The sequence below is a fragment of the Diaphorina citri genome, unplaced genomic scaffold (assembly GCF_000475195.1).
Source record: "Diaphorina citri unplaced genomic scaffold, Diaci psyllid genome assembly version 1.1 scaffold904, whole genome shotgun sequence".
Taxonomy (NCBI): Eukaryota; Metazoa; Arthropoda; class Insecta; order Hemiptera; family Psyllidae; genus Diaphorina; species Diaphorina citri.
The window spans coordinates 16,851-31,764 of NW_007378335.1; the positions used below are offsets into that span (position 1 = coordinate 16,851).

At 37.4% G+C, this 14,914-nt stretch overlaps 3 protein-coding genes and 1 long non-coding RNA gene across 4 annotated transcripts in view; 3 read left to right on the plus strand and 1 right to left on the minus strand.

Moving 5' to 3' along the window:
• The window catches only part of LOC103512952, a gene marked incomplete at its 5' end in the record, with an annotated part of 17,696 nt that extends 16,611 nt beyond the window's left edge, over positions 1-1,085 (plus strand). The window contains one exon of the mRNA XM_026826280.1: positions 649-1,085. Within this exon, the coding sequence (XP_026682081.1) occupies positions 649-779 (131 nt within the window). The remainder of the gene's footprint in view (positions 1-648) is intronic.
• Positions 1,086-2,504: 1,419 nt separating this feature from the next.
• Positions 2,505-3,566, minus strand: LOC103512953 (tetraspanin-33-like). Its single transcript, XM_026826286.1, has 2 exons — positions 3,189-3,566; positions 2,505-2,737 (listed from the first exon to the last, which is right to left on the minus strand). Exons 1-2 carry the CDS (start codon positions 3,273-3,275, stop codon positions 2,522-2,524), a joined length of 303 nt encoding a protein of 100 aa, XP_026682087.1. The 5' UTR covers positions 3,276-3,566; the 3' UTR covers positions 2,505-2,521.
• Positions 3,567-5,157: 1,591 nt separating this feature from the next.
• On the plus strand, positions 5,158-14,859 carry LOC103512955 (tetraspanin-33). The gene is made up of 7 exons (XM_017445623.2): positions 5,158-5,535; positions 5,987-6,190; positions 6,684-6,857; positions 7,472-7,603; positions 8,702-8,749; positions 14,009-14,125; positions 14,772-14,859. Exons 1-7 carry the CDS (start codon positions 5,449-5,451, stop codon positions 14,841-14,843), a joined length of 834 nt encoding a protein of 277 aa, XP_017301112.1. The 5' UTR covers positions 5,158-5,448; the 3' UTR covers positions 14,844-14,859.
• Positions 11,857-13,397, plus strand: LOC113468951. Its single transcript, XR_003392521.1, has 2 exons — positions 11,857-12,917; positions 13,097-13,397. It is a non-coding gene; the product is annotated as an uncharacterized LOC113468951 (long non-coding RNA).
• Positions 14,860-14,914: the final 55 nt, after the last annotated feature.

A 14,914-nucleotide genomic window follows, 5' to 3' on the forward strand; every position in this document is an offset into this window, starting at 1 on the left:
AAAAAAAAGAACAAGCACCCGGATACGCGGACTGACCGCCCTCCTCAAGTGGTGTCAAACCAAGACCCTCGGCTACCACAACATCGACATCACCAACTTCTCCTCTTCCTGGAACGACGGCCTCGCGCTGTGTGCCATTCTACACTCGTACCTACCGGATAAAGTACCGTACGACAGTCTGACGCCCAATGAGAAGCGGAGGAACTTCACCATTGCCTTCTCCGCCGCGGAGTCTGTTGGCATTTCTACCACACTGGTAAGACATTGAGGGCGGATTTCGCCAATAGTTTTTCAGTCCTTTTCGGGACGAAATCCTGTTGTTGTAGCGGCTTTAGCTTTCGCCGAATGGCGATAGCAGAATAAAGAAAAGATGTCTTTTTGTATCTGCTATACACCGGGGTGATGGTCTCTAGCTCTAGCCATGTTAATTTGGCTGGCTCGTCCTAAACCGCAGTCAACCATCGTGAGGATTTGTGCTTGGTCTTTAAAAGCAGAGAGAACCCTTTGAGGAACTGCCAGCTTGCTAGGCTGGTTACGGTTAGCTATTCTCCTCCCTGTTTATAGTCCCACAGCCCGACGCTAGTCTTCTCTCTGTTTAACGTCCCCTAGCCAGACATTCTATTTCCTGGTTATCTTCATATGTTACAGGCTCGTTTGGCGTATATGTTACCGTGAAACAGAAGGACGTGAATCTAATCGAGTTCTACAGGAAGCTGGGATTCCGGGAACAGAGTCGGAGCTTGAACAAGGAGACCCTGTATTTGGGACGAATATTTTGAACCTCCCTGTATAAGTAGGGAACTGAGACGATCCTTGACTATGCTGTTTTACCCTATTTATGTCCGATCTTACCACAGAGTGTTTGAAATAGGGGTCGTTTCTGACGAAATTCCTGTGTGCGGAGTCCAGTATGTAGTACTATTGCACCTAAAAGAGTGTTTTGTTAATCCAGAGTTTAAGAAATACTGGCCTGTGTAAATCAAATGGGTGGCGTCAAAGAAAACCCTTGAAACTGTGTTGAGTGTGTTGACTCTCAGTGGTAATGGTGAGATCAGGCATTAGAGATGAATATTGAAATTCCGAAATCGAAGAGAGAAAGAGGACAAGATAACCTAACCCTTAGAGCTCCATTATTATATTTATTATGTGGTCAAATTCTCAAATAAATGAGGATAAAACTCTATGCCTGAACTGGGATCGAACCCACGCCCTCCTGTTTACCAGGCGAGCGTCTTGACCACTACGCCACCGAGGTAGGTATGGGTATGTTCGTAAGTAGGGCGGACTCACTGCTGACTTACAGGTAATTTAATGCTGGTTCATAAATATATTGTTACTTGTGTTAAATTGAGATCAACATTCTGATTTACCTAGTTTAAGGTGTTCCCATACCATTACACCCTAGTTCAAGGCGTTTTCAGGAGGTTTTTACCTTGGATTTCCGGAATAGTTTGACGGCTGACTTAAGGTAATTTACCACTGAACCATAAATGTATTGCTGCTAATCTGAAAGTTAAATCAGCATATTGATTTGCAATTAGCTCGAAAATTTTGATTTTGAAATCCATCCAGCCTGTTGCCTATTGTAATGTGTTATTTTTCTTTATTGTTTAAGCAAGGCGTTTTTCGTCAGCCTCTCAATCAGCCCAAACTAGGGTGATTGTTTTGGGCTGACATTTGGTTTTGGCTACGGATTTTCCGAGTGGATGCCCTTCGCATTCCACCTTTGTTATTTCTTTAGCAAGGGGAATTCAGGCTGGTATACTCCCTGTTTAAAGTCCCCCAGTCAGACTAAGCTCGTCTACTCCCTGTTTAACGTCCAGTCACTAATCATGGCTTTATTTTTTAAAGATGAGTGTTCCACCATTTTTGTTTTGTAGCAATGACTACATTAGACTATATGGTCTGTGTCATAGCATGTCCATCATGTAGCATGTCACCCTGGGTGTTGAGTTACCACAAGAACACCAGAAATGGCTTCATTACAGTTTGAATATTGTGGCAACAAAACAACTGCTATATTACACTAGTCATATTTTTCTTTCAGAAATTGAGACAAATTCCCTTTCTTTAAAGGAAAACAAGGAAATTAGGTTTAATCACTGTGTGGTATGGTAGCACTTGTACCAAACCATGAGAAAACAAAGGATGGTGTGCCATTGGAATCAGTTTATTTTCTGAAAGGAAAAATATCAACAGCTACTAACTGTCTATTTTCTATACTTCAGTTTCAGTGCTGTGGTCTAAGTTCAGAAGGCTACATGGATTGGAGTAAGAACGAGTACTTCAACTGTTCTTCACCCAGTGTTGAGAAGTGTGGAGTGCCCTTCTCATGTTGTATAAATGCCACTGACATCACTGTGAGTATAAGTCAACTTTTACCCACCTCTGAAAAGGGAGAATATTACCTCCTATGTATCATGTGATAGAAGGGAGTGCAAGATGAGATTCCTTCTTTAAAACGAGGAGAAAGGAGTGTAAATTTATATTACTTCATACCAAATTTAAGAAATGGAAAAAGCTAATAACTTACAAATTTTAAGAGACATGTGTTTTCCCTCAAAGCTCCCACACAACCAGCAAAACTGACAATGAAAATGATGGCTCCAAGAATAACAAGGACCAGAGCAATGTTGAGAATGACATCATACACTGTTTCCAACTTCAGGAGACCCGAGGCCTCCCATTTGTCAAGGAAAGCATACAGTCCAACGGCAATAAGAAGAGCACCTAGCAGCTGCAAAATAAAATATTGATACAACAGAAAGTTGACAACATATACAAAAAGCCCACTCCAAGGCTTACCTAAATGTAAGGGGCAAACAGCCCTAAAGAAATAGGTGAACCTGCTACCAATCTAAAGTTGAAATAAAAAACTAAGCCCATTTTCTTAGAGAACTGCATTACATGGGATTTTAGGAGGATGTCCTAGGGGTTCTTTGTTTTTTATTATATATATTTGCCATACCCAACTTTGGAACAGTTGGTTCAAATTTTGAAATTTAGCAAATGTGTTTAACACTTAAAGACCAAAGCAAGGCCTACAGCTCATCAATGTACACAACAGTAATTAAGATTATGAACAAAGTCCCATTCATTTTCCAAAATAAAATTTCTCAGAATCCTGTTTGAGATAAGAGGAGACCTACCTACATATTTATCAGTAACCCGTTAAACAATAAACTTACCCAGAATATAAAGTTCAACAGGAAAATCATGTATTTGACACAGGGGCTCACATAGGTAAAATTGGACCTTTTATATCGATTGTGCATTTTATTTATTTTTTTAGATCTAACTGGAATACAGAACGGTTAACTTTCTTCAGCCAAGAACGGTCATCTACTCTTGGAACTAGGGGTTGACAAGATAGGATCACTAAAACACAATTCTCTAGGATTCCTGGGAACAAAGTGGTTTCGATTCCAAGTGTTTTTTCGTGGTGACGTGGTGTTTTCCTCAGAGACTTTTCAACTCCCTAAAAACACCAAAAGCTCCCAAAGTTCACCTAATTCCTTTATCAAATCCCCTTCGAGTTTCTTCTTCTTCCTTCTCAAAATTCTCAAGAAAAACGCTAAACAAAAACAAAAGGAACTTGAAAAATCAGCTGATCAAGGCGGTGTCAGACGAGTGAAATGTTGGCGCAATATTTTTGTTCGATTGTGCGCGTTAAAATAACACGCCTCTGGTTTATTAGGACGGGGCTTAACAATTTCTTTTTTTTTTTTATTCAAGAAAATCACTTTTATCACTTGTCGAATGTCGATCGAGGAAAAAAAAAGAAGAAAAATATCGTGTGATATAATGGAGTGGGAACACTCTCATTGAAATAAATTAAATTACCTACAAGGGCGATTGGATGTGCGGTTTGGCCAGGTATAAAGTTCAAACAAAATGGTTTTATAGAGGGAACTATAACAATGGAGGCCTTATCGTCCTGAAATCAAAAAGGGAATTAGTACAGGATAGGAGAAAGCCAGACGTTTCGAGAACGAACCTAGATAAGGAGGTTTGGGAGAGCCAACGGTAACAATGAAGGTCTTATCGTCCTGAAATAAAAAAAAAGAAGTAAAAAGGAATGGGGACAGGATAGGAGAAAGCCTGCCGCTCCGAGAGAACGAACCTTATCTGTTTGAATTTCGCCCCGGGCGGGAATCGAACCCGAGATCTTGCGCTTACGAGACGAGACGTGCTACTCTCTAAGCTAATCAGACTGGCTTTAGTGTTATATTTTCTTAAATTCTGAACTGTTTATTATTTTTACGTATATTATTTTAATTTATGTAAGCGTCTTTGTTTAATATGGCCATCTTAGCTTTAATCAATCAGATGGTAAACAAAGTTTAAAATAAAATCACTCCCGGCCATTTTTTTTTTTTTTTTTTTTTTTTTTTTTTTTTACAATAGGTGGAGACCGGGGCGTGTTCGGACGCTTTTCACTTTTTGATTTTTTAAATTTTTTTCACAAATGATATTGGAAAAGTTTAAAATAAAATCACTCCTGGTCATTTTTTTACATTAGGTCATCAGCATCACCTATTCATAGTCTGTAACGTGTAATCTCTCTAGGTACGATATAATTAAATTTTATACCTACTAATTTTATCTAATAAAATAATCAGTGATTTATAACGTAATATTTAAACGCACTCGAAAACGCACTAGTACAGGCGCCATTTCAGTTTCCAAAAGGGAACCGGTTCCATTTCAGAAAGTTTCCCGCAAGGAGCATACACCTCTACTGTTATGAAATTTGTAAAATAAAAATCAACGTTCTCAGTTTATGTATCTAATACATAAAAATGAATATTTGTTTGTTTGTGTGTGTGTTTGTTTGAACTTTATACCTGGCCAAACCGCACATCCAATCGCCCTTGTAGGTAATTTAATTTATTTCAATGAGAGTGTTCCCACTCCATTATATCACACGATATTTTTCTTCTTTTTTTTTCCTCGATCGACATTCGACAAGTGATAAAAGTGATTTTCTTGAATAAAAAAAAAAAAGAAATTGTTAAGCCCCGTCCTAATAAACCAGAGGCGTGTTATTTTAACGCGCACAATCGAACAAAAATATTGCGCCAACATTTCACTCGTCTGACACCGCCTTGATCAGCTGATTTTTCAAGTTCCTTTTGTTTTTGTTTAGCGTTTTTCTTGAGAATTTTGAGAAGGAAGAAGAAGAAACTCGAAGGGGATTTGATAAAGGAATTAGGTGAACTTTGGGAGCTTTTGGTGTTTTTAGGGAGTTGAAAAGTCTCTGAGGAAAACACCACGTCACCACGAAAAAACACTTGGAATCGAAACCACTTTGTTCCCAGGAATCCTAGAGAATTGTGTTTTAGTGATCCTATCTTGTCAACCCCTAGTTCCAAGAGTAGATGACCGTTCTTGGCTGAAGAAAGTTAACCGTTCTGTATTCCAGTTAGATCTAAAAAAATAAATAAAATGCACAATCGATATAAAAGGTCCAATTTTACCTATGTGAGCCCCTGTGTCAAATACATGATTTTCCTGTTGAACTTTATATTCTGGGTAAGTTTATTGTTTAACGGGTTACTGATAAATATGTAGGTAGGTCTCCTCTTATCTCAAACAGGATTCTGAGAAATTTTATTTTGGAAAATGAATGGGACTTTGTTCATAATCTTAATTACTGTTGTGTACATTGATGAGCTGTAGGCCTTGCTTTGGTCTTTAAGTGTTAAACACATTTGCTAAATTTCAAAATTTGAACCAACTGTTCCAAAGTTGGGTATGGCAAATATATATAATAAAAAACAAAGAACCCCTAGGACATCCTCCTAAAATCCCATGTAATGCAGTTCTCTAAGAAAATGGGCTTAGTTTTTTATTTCAACTTTAGATTGGTAGCAGGTTCACCTATTTCTTTAGGGCTGTTTGCCCCTTACATTTAGGTAAGCCTTGGAGTGGGCTTTTTGTATATGTTGTCAACTTTCTGTTGTATCAATATTTTATTTTGCAGCTGCTAGGTGCTCTTCTTATTGCCGTTGGACTGTATGCTTTCCTTGACAAATGGGAGGCCTCGGGTCTCCTGAAGTTGGAAACAGTGTATGATGTCATTCTCAACATTGCTCTGGTCCTTGTTATTCTTGGAGCCATCATTTTCATTGTCAGTTTTGCTGGTTGTGTGGGAGCTTTGAGGGAAAACACATGTCTCTTAAAATTTGTAAGTTATTAGCTTTTTCCATTTCTTAAATTTGGTATGAAGTAATATAAATTTACACTCCTTTCTCCTCGTTTTAAAGAAGGAATCTCATCTTGCACTCCCTTCTATCACATGATACATAGGAGGTAATATTCTCCCTTTTATTAGGTGATAAATAAATATACAGCATTTCATTGTTTTGTTAGGTTAGCAGTGCTATATGATATTGTTGTTAATAAGTGCCCAGTACTGAAGCATTATCATTTATTTTATTATTTAAGAACTCACATACTATTTTATTTTTATTCTCAGTACTCTCTATGTCTTCTCATATTCTTCCTGCTGGAAATGTTGGTAGCGGTGATCGGATTTGTGTTTCCTCACCACATACAAGCCACTCTGGAAGAGTCGTTCACCGAGAAAATCATACACATGTATCGGGATGATGGTACTGAATCATTATCATTTATTTTATTATTTAAGAACTCACATACTATTTTATCCTTATTTTCAGTACTCTCTATGTCTTCTCATATTCTTCCTGCTGGAAATGTTGGTAGCGGTGATCGGATTTGTGTTTCCTCACCATATACAAGCCACTCTGGAAGAGTCGTTCACCGAGAAAATCATACACATGTATCGGGATGATGCTGATCTACAGAATCTCATTGACTTTGCACAACAAGAGGTAAGATATTTTGGGGCATGTCTTGATGACTTCATTGGTTAAAAGAGAACAGTCACTAATCATGGCTTTATTTTTTAAAGATGAGTGTTCCACCATTTTTGTTTTGTAGCAATGACTCTACTTATTAACAACAATATCATATAGCACTGCTAACCTAACAAAACAATGAAATGCTGTATATTTATTTATCACCTAATAAAAGGGTAGTCACTAATCATGGCTTTATTTTTTAAAGATGGGTGTTCCACCATTTTTGTTTTGTAGCAATGACTACATTAGACTATATGGTCTGTGTCATAGCATGCCCATCATGTAGCATGTCCTACCCTGGGTGCTGAGTTACCACAAGAACACCAGAAATGGCTTCATTACAGTTTGAATATTGTGGCAACAAAACAACTGCTACATTAGACTAGTCATATTTTTCTTTCAGAAATTGAGACAATTTCCCCTCTTTTAAAGGAAAACAAGGAAATTAGGTTTAATCACTGTGTGGTATGGTAGCACTTGTACCAAACCATGAGAAAATGAAGGATGGTGTGCCATTGGAATCAGTTTAATTTCTGAAAGGAAAAATACCAACAGCTACTAACTGTCTATTTTCTATCCTTCAGTTTCAGTGCTGTGGTCTAAGTTCGGAAGGCTACATGGATTGGAGTAAGAACGAGTACTTCAACTGTTCTTCACCTAGTGTTGAGAAGTGTGGAGTGCCCTTCTCATGTTGTATAAATGCCACTGACATCACTGTGAGTATAAGTCAACTTTTACCCACCTCTGTGCCAGGGTGGAAATTTTTTGACCAAACTTTTCTGTTCTTGGATAGGCATGGATGTAAAAGAATGAGCCTTAAAGTAATATGAAAGTGGTTCCAAGGCACTTTTTTTAGAAATGAAACAACTCTTACATTAACCTTGTACCTATGATCTGTGTCATATCAAACCCATCCTGTAGTATGTCTCTCATCAAATGGATAAAAAGAGACACAATACCTTCTTTCCATGTATGAGTAGGTGCTGGGTCAACACAAGAGCACCAAAAAGTAACCCGTTGAAATATTTGTTGTGCTTGGTCTTTAAAAGCAGAGAGAACCCTTTGAGGAACTGCCAGCTTGCTAGGCTGGTTACGGTTAGCTATTCTCCTCCCTGTTTATAGTCCCACAGCCAGACGCTAGTCTTCTCTCTGTTTAACGTCCCCTAGCCAGACATTCTATTTCCTGGTTATCTTCATATGTTACAGGCTCGTTTGGCGTATATGTTACCGTGAAACAGAAGGACGTGAATCTAATCGAGTTCTACAGGAAGCTGGGATTCCGGGAACAGAGTCGGAGCTTGAACAAGGAGACCCTGTATTTGGGACGAATATTTTGAACCTCCCTGTATAAGTAGGGAACGGAGACGATCCTTGACTATGCTGTTTTACCCTATTTATGTCCGATCTTATCACAGAGTGTTTGAAATAGGGGTCGTTTCTGACGAAATTCCTGTGTGCGGAGTCCAGTATGTAGTACTATTGCACCTAAAAGAGTGTTCTTTTTCAGTCTTATTCTGGCAGGATAAAGAGGGTATAATCTATTCTATTCTGTTCTATTCTATTATTCCAGCGCCTAATCCCAGTTGATGCCAGCACGGATTTGTTTGCCTACAAGCCCTAGTACTGAATCATTATCATTTATTTTATTATTTAAGAACTCACATACTATTTTATCCTTATTTTCAGTACTCTCTATGTCTTGAAATATTTGCTATCAAAATACAAGCATCATGATCAACTTAATTATTTATTTATTTTCTTCTGGGAATTGAACCAGGACCTTGTGCTTATTCTATTTTTTTCTGTGATTTCAGAGTGGTCTTGTGAACATCATGTGTGGCTATGGAGCACAACAGTCCTCTGTAAGTAATCTTCTTTCATTATTATTTAAATATTTGCTATCAAAATACAAGCATCATCATCAACTTAATTATTTATTTATTTTCTTCTGGGAATTGAACCAGGACCTTGTGCTTATTCTATTTTTGTTCTGTGATTTCAGAGTGGTCTTGTGAACATCATGTGTGGCTATGGAGCACAACAGTCCTCTGTAAGTAATCTTCTTTCATTATTATTGATACCAATGATACCTAACATTAATTAAATTGGTAATTATTCAGAAGACATCACAATGAAAAAGAAAGCTCCTTTTTGTGTTTAACCTAACCCTATAATAACACTGGTCACTGCTCAAATTGTGAAAGCTTTTTGTGTTTAATCTAACCCTATAATAACACATTTGTGACACCTCCTTTCTGTAGCGATTTTCCATTGACATGACTTCTGAACAAGTACCATTTTAGCCATTCTCCCCCCTGTTTATAGTCCCACAGCCAGACACTAGTCTTCTCTCTGTTTAACGTCCCCTAGCCAGACATTCTATTTCCTGTTAATCTTCATATGTTACAGGCTCGTTTGGCGTATATGTTACCGTGAAACAGAAGGACGTGAATCTAATCGAGTTCTACAGGAAGCTGGGAAATTGAGAAAGCTCCTTTTTTTGTTTAATCTAACCCTATAATAACACATTTGTGACACCTCCTTTCTGTAGCGATTTTCCATTGACATGACTTCTGAACAAGTACCATTAAATTTATTACTATAGGTATCCAGGCCCCTCTTAATTATTGATAGTGTTCATTTCTACTATAGATAAATAGATATCCTATAGATTTCTGCTTATTATTGCACATTGCTACAGTATTAATTACTATGGATAGGAAATAGGATATGGTCATGGCCATAGCATGGCCAGACTAATTTTATACAAGGTGTACTCTCATTGTTAGTTCTTTCTCCCATCTTTCAGTTTTTTTTTTTTTTTTTAACCATTATCCCAATTGTACAGAAAACCTCCCTATGTATATGAAATCACCCTCATTATTCTATTTTTTGAATACATGAATTATATATTCCCAAATCGAATATGAAACATTTGTCTCTATTTATTTCACTTTTAGAGAGATTCGAACCTGTAATTTTTCATGACTATTTGCGTGATGAGTGTGCTGCAATAGATAAATAGATATCCTATAGATTTCTGCTTATTATTGTACATTGCTACAGTATTAATTACTATAGATAGGAAATAGGATATGGTCATGGCCATAGCATAGCCAGACTAATTTTATACAAGGTGTACTCTCATTGTTAGTTCTTTCTCCCATCTTTCAGTTTTTTTTTAAACCATTATCTATGATGGGTACTCTCTGTCACTATCACAAGACTGAAGACAGGGCAGAAATCGACTTTTTTTTTCGTCAGTCACAGGGCCAGATTTTTTGTGGCCCACCCAGTATTGAAAAGAGATAGAGAACAGTTAACATTAGCAGAATTGAGAATAACTGTGTTTTTGTGTACAGTGCTCGAATTTTACTGTTTTTGACTACCTACCTATTTATGTGTGTGGATTTTCTAGATCCTAATTTTAGAGATGTTGGAATGATGGTAGGTGAATTAACAAACACCTAATAATTGCCATAGGCGGCGATAGGGGGGGGCTTGGGGGGCTTAAGCCCCCCCAAAGTTATCAGGGCCTCTTACACTAGGTAAAATTGGATTTCAGAATAATAATCCAAAACACCATTTTTATTTATGTGTGTGGATTTTCTAGATCCTAATTTTAGAGATTTGGAATGATGGTAGGTGAATTAACAAACACCTAATAATTGCATCCTGTGTGTTAAAATTGCCTGAGTTCTGATACTATCTATTTTTGTTCTGCTTTACTCTCTCAATTCTAAACCCCCAGGGAGTGTTGAGATATGGTCAACTACCTCAGGTTAGTACTCAAAGCTCACAACTCAGACAGGTTCGACTGTACTTGGATCTACAGCCTCATGTTAAAGTGTGTCTTAAACTCTGAGAATTCTCGAAGACTAAGCTGTATTTTTTTATGTGACTTTTTTTAGTCAACATGGCTAAACCAATGAGATTCCGCTTTGGACGTCCACACTATGTCCACAAAGCGGAATCTCACAATCTCATTGGTTTAGCCATGTTAACTAGAAGTTAAAGAAATTAATTAAAAACTTGGACTGAAACCACAGTACCTACATAAAAGTCATAAAACAAAGGAGGTTACCTTTAATCTCGTGTTCTGACGAGGGCAATATCAGGTGAAAATTTTCCTAGTAGGTATTTTGTGCATTTTCGAATTGGCCTAGATTTGTCCAATAACCGGGTAGGTATATGTGATTCATCACGTGAATTCCGTGAAATGACGGTTCTTCTACACCCTGAGTAGGTAAATTCTAAAACGGAGTAGCATTCAGTAAAAGTCCTAATGTTAACGTAGATTAAAATAGAAAGCAAGTTTTCAGCTTCGCGCAAGTCGCTAAGGTGTGTCCTTTAATCTGGAATCAAAAGTCTCTGAAAAGCTGGAATCGAAATTTCCTCTAGAAAGCTGGAATCGATCGAGCGGTCCGTGCACTGTGAGGACAATGGATACCACGGATGACATAATTCTCTCCCTCTCTCACGACTTCTCTAATTTCACGCTGGTAAAGATGTGTAAAGAGAGAGCCCGTTCCCACTTGTCGTTCGGAAAAAAATCGTGTCGTGCGTAGTGGGAACACTCTCATTTAAATTACATTGCCTACAGGACATTCGGGGGAAAAAAATTGGGTGAAGCACACGACAAGTGGGAACTGGCTCTGAGTGACTTATGAAAAACGAATTTTAACTGTACTTAAAAGCTTGTCATCTGGAGATCTGTTTTGTTTTATCTGGGGCCAGGTTTGTGACCAAAGTAACTTTACACTTACATACAATGGTCATGATGGTCCTGGCAAAAGTTGCAACCACTCACAGAAAATAACACTGATCGATAGTACTGTGCAAATTGCGAAAGCATTTTTTTCATGAGACTTCTTCGCGCTTTTGCTTCAAAGATTTCAGCTTTTTCTCTCTCTTTCAATTGTACCTATCTACTTAAAGTGAAACTGGATCAAGCATTAAAAAGCACCCTTACATACAATGGTCATGATGGTCCTGGCAAAAGTTTCAACCACTCACAGAAAATAACACTGATCGATAGTACTGTGCAAATTGCGAAAGCATTTTTTTCTTGAGACTTCTTCTTCACTCTGCGCTTTTGCTTCAAAGATTTCAGCTTTTTCTCTCTCTTTCAATTGTACCTATCTACTTAAAGTGAAACTGGATCAAGCATTAAAAAGCCATATTTTTATAAGTATGTGTCCAATTTTAAGGATAAATTGTACATACTGATAGATTCTGACGTGATTTTGTGAAGAATCATCTTAAAAAGAAGAACACCAGTAACTTTATACTCTTCACAGTTGGTGAAGATTTCAGATATTTTTCCTGCGAAGAGTATAAGCTAATGGTGTTCTTTAATAAATTGTACGTTTATGTACGAGTATAAGTAGTCCATTTTTACTGCGCGAGGAGTGTGAAATTCGAAGTGATAAATATTGTTTTGGAAAATAGATCCCCTGTCTCTCAAAATTCATTGGGAGAAAAGTTTTCGCGTGCTTGTGTGATATTGGTTCTTATAAATATACATATATTTTAGAGTGTGTTTTTACAGTTTTAATTCTATTTGACTACCAACGACATGTGGTATAAATATAAATTATTACAGTCAAACCTGTCTAAGTGGGAATCCAAGGGACCGGCATTTCTTTCCCACTTATCCAGGTTTCTCTCTTACACGGGTCCCACTCGGACAGGTTCGACTGTACGTGGATCTACAGCCTCATGTTAAAGTGTGTCTTAACCTCTGAGAATTCTCGAAGACTAAGCTGTATTTTATTATGTGACTTTTTTTAGTTAACATGGCTGAACCAATGAGATTCCGCTTTGGACGTCCACACTATGTCCACAAAGCGGAATCTCACAATCTCATTGGTTTAGCCATGTTGACTATAAAAAAAAGTCACATAGTAAAATACGGCTCTACATGACTATCTATACCCGAAGAGTGTCCGAGCATTCTCAGATAAACCATGTTAACATGAGATTGTAAAATGTAAACCAGGGGGTAAGATATGTATTTTCCGATATGTGGTTTACTCGTACCTTTCCCTTTGTCCCATTTTATCGAACAAAAATCATGAGATTATTCCCTTATACTATATTCCTACTAGATCTTTATTTATTATGTTTTTATTCCCTAAATGCAAAAATATTTCAAACCTTTTTTTTTACAATTTGATAATATCAGGGGCTGCGTTCTTGGATATGAGGTTTACCTTTCTCTTTGTCCCGTTTTATCGAACAAAAATCATGAGATTATTCCCCTATACTATTATATTCCTACTAGATTTTTATTTATTATGTTTTTATTCCCTAAATGCAAAAATATTTCAAACCTTTTTTTTTACAATTTGATAATATCAGGGGCTGCGTTCTTGAGATCAACTGTGGAACTTTTGCATAATTTAAAATTTTTACGTCTCAAACATGACGTGGAATACAAATATATTTGAATGTTTTTCATTTTTATATAATTACCCTTGTATTTATTTATTTTGAGACTATGTGCCGAGAAATCTCATCTACTTAACCTATTTAATATCCTCAATACATAAATAAGTTGTATTCGATTATGGGACTTTTAATTCAATCATCATACGAAATTTCTCTTTAGACTAGTTTGGACTGGCAGTGTGTGTGGTAGGGGGCCATTGTCCAAACAACTATTGAGAAATTTCGTATGATGACTGAATTGAAAGTCACATATTAATCGAATACAACTATATTCACCCATACGACTTTCATGTTTATTTACAAATACAAAATATGTACCGTATCCGTGTGTATGCCCGCGGTTTGTTCGCGGTATCCGCGGTTTGTTCGCGGTATCCACGGTTTGTTCGCGGTATCCGCGGTTTGTTCGCGGTATCCGCGGTTTGTTCGCGGTATCCGCGGTTTGTTCGCGGTATCGGTTTGTTCGCGATATCCGCGGTTTGTTCGCTGTATCCGCGGTTTGTTCGCGGTATCCGCGGTTTGTTCGTGGTATCTGCGGTTTATTCGAAGATGTCAAATTTATGTTTGATATTGCTGTGATTGTAAACCAGGCTTAGCTTTCACAAAAAAACGTTTTTCTATTTACAATATTAGATTTGGATAATAACCTCTTGGGACTTGTATTCCAGGTGGCTGAAGCCAGCAAGAAAGTGTGGACCAGTGGTTGTATAGAAGTGATGCGACTCTGGGCTGAAAGAAATCTGTATACTATAGCTGGGGTAGCACTTGGAGTGGCCCTATCTCAGGTACGTTACACGTGGTAAAAACTGGTGACCAAAATATACATTACCGCCATTTTGAATCAAGATGGACGGTGACTATTTTAAGCTGCCTATGTTATTTCCAGTACTCATCTTACTTAACAAGCACAGAAAATGTCATCAAAATTGGTCGAGCCGTTTTCTCGTGTAAATAGGGCAAAAACAGGTCTATCTGTGTGATGACCAAAATATACATTACCGCCATTTTGAATCAAGATGGACGGTGGCTATTTTAAGCCGCCTATGTTATTTCCAATACTCATCTTACTTAACAAGCACAGAAAATTTCATCAAAATTGGTCGAGCCGTTTTCTCGTGTAAACAGGGCAACAGGTCTATCTGTGTGACGGACGAACATTTTTCCAACATTTTATTTGGATTCCTTGATTCATAGAGACAAAGAATAACTAAATGAAATCTATTATTTTAAGCAATTTGTAAAATTTTATTTATCTAACATCTTTGTTTTTTGTTTTCCTATCCATCTGTGTGACAGACGAACAATTTTCCAACAATTTATTTGGGTTCCTTGATTCATAAAGACAAAGAATAACTAAATGAAATCTATTATTTTAAGCAATTTGTAAAATTTTATTTATCTAACATCTTTGTTTTTTGTTTTCCTATCCAGCTGCTGATAATAAACCTGGCCAAAACGTTGGAAGGACAAATAGAGCTGCAAAAGTCCCGCTGGTCCTCTTGAAAATATCATCCAGGTAAGAACTTGCTAGGATGCCGTTAACCCATGGGTACCTCGGAAATTTGAGATGTTTT

Excerpts from the sequence above, each read along its gene's own strand:
- LOC103512953 (XM_026826286.1), bottom strand. The coding sequence starts at position 3,275 with ATGCACAATCGATATAAAAGGTCCAATTTTACCTATGTGAGCCCCTGT. Across the intron at positions 2,738-3,188 it reads TGTTGAACTTTATATTCTGG|CTGCTAGGTGCTCTTCTTAT; the intron begins GTAAGTTTATTG and ends TTTATTTTGCAG.
- LOC103512955 (XM_017445623.2), top strand. The coding sequence starts at position 5,449 with ATGCACAATCGATATAAAAGGTCCAATTTTACCTATGTGAGCCCCTGT. Across the intron at positions 6,191-6,683 it reads ACACATGTCTCTTAAAATTT|TACTCTCTATGTCTTCTCAT; the intron begins GTAAGTTATTAG and ends CCTTATTTTCAG. Across the intron at positions 7,604-8,701 it reads TAAATGCCACTGACATCACT|AGTGGTCTTGTGAACATCAT; the intron begins GTGAGTATAAGT and ends CTGTGATTTCAG.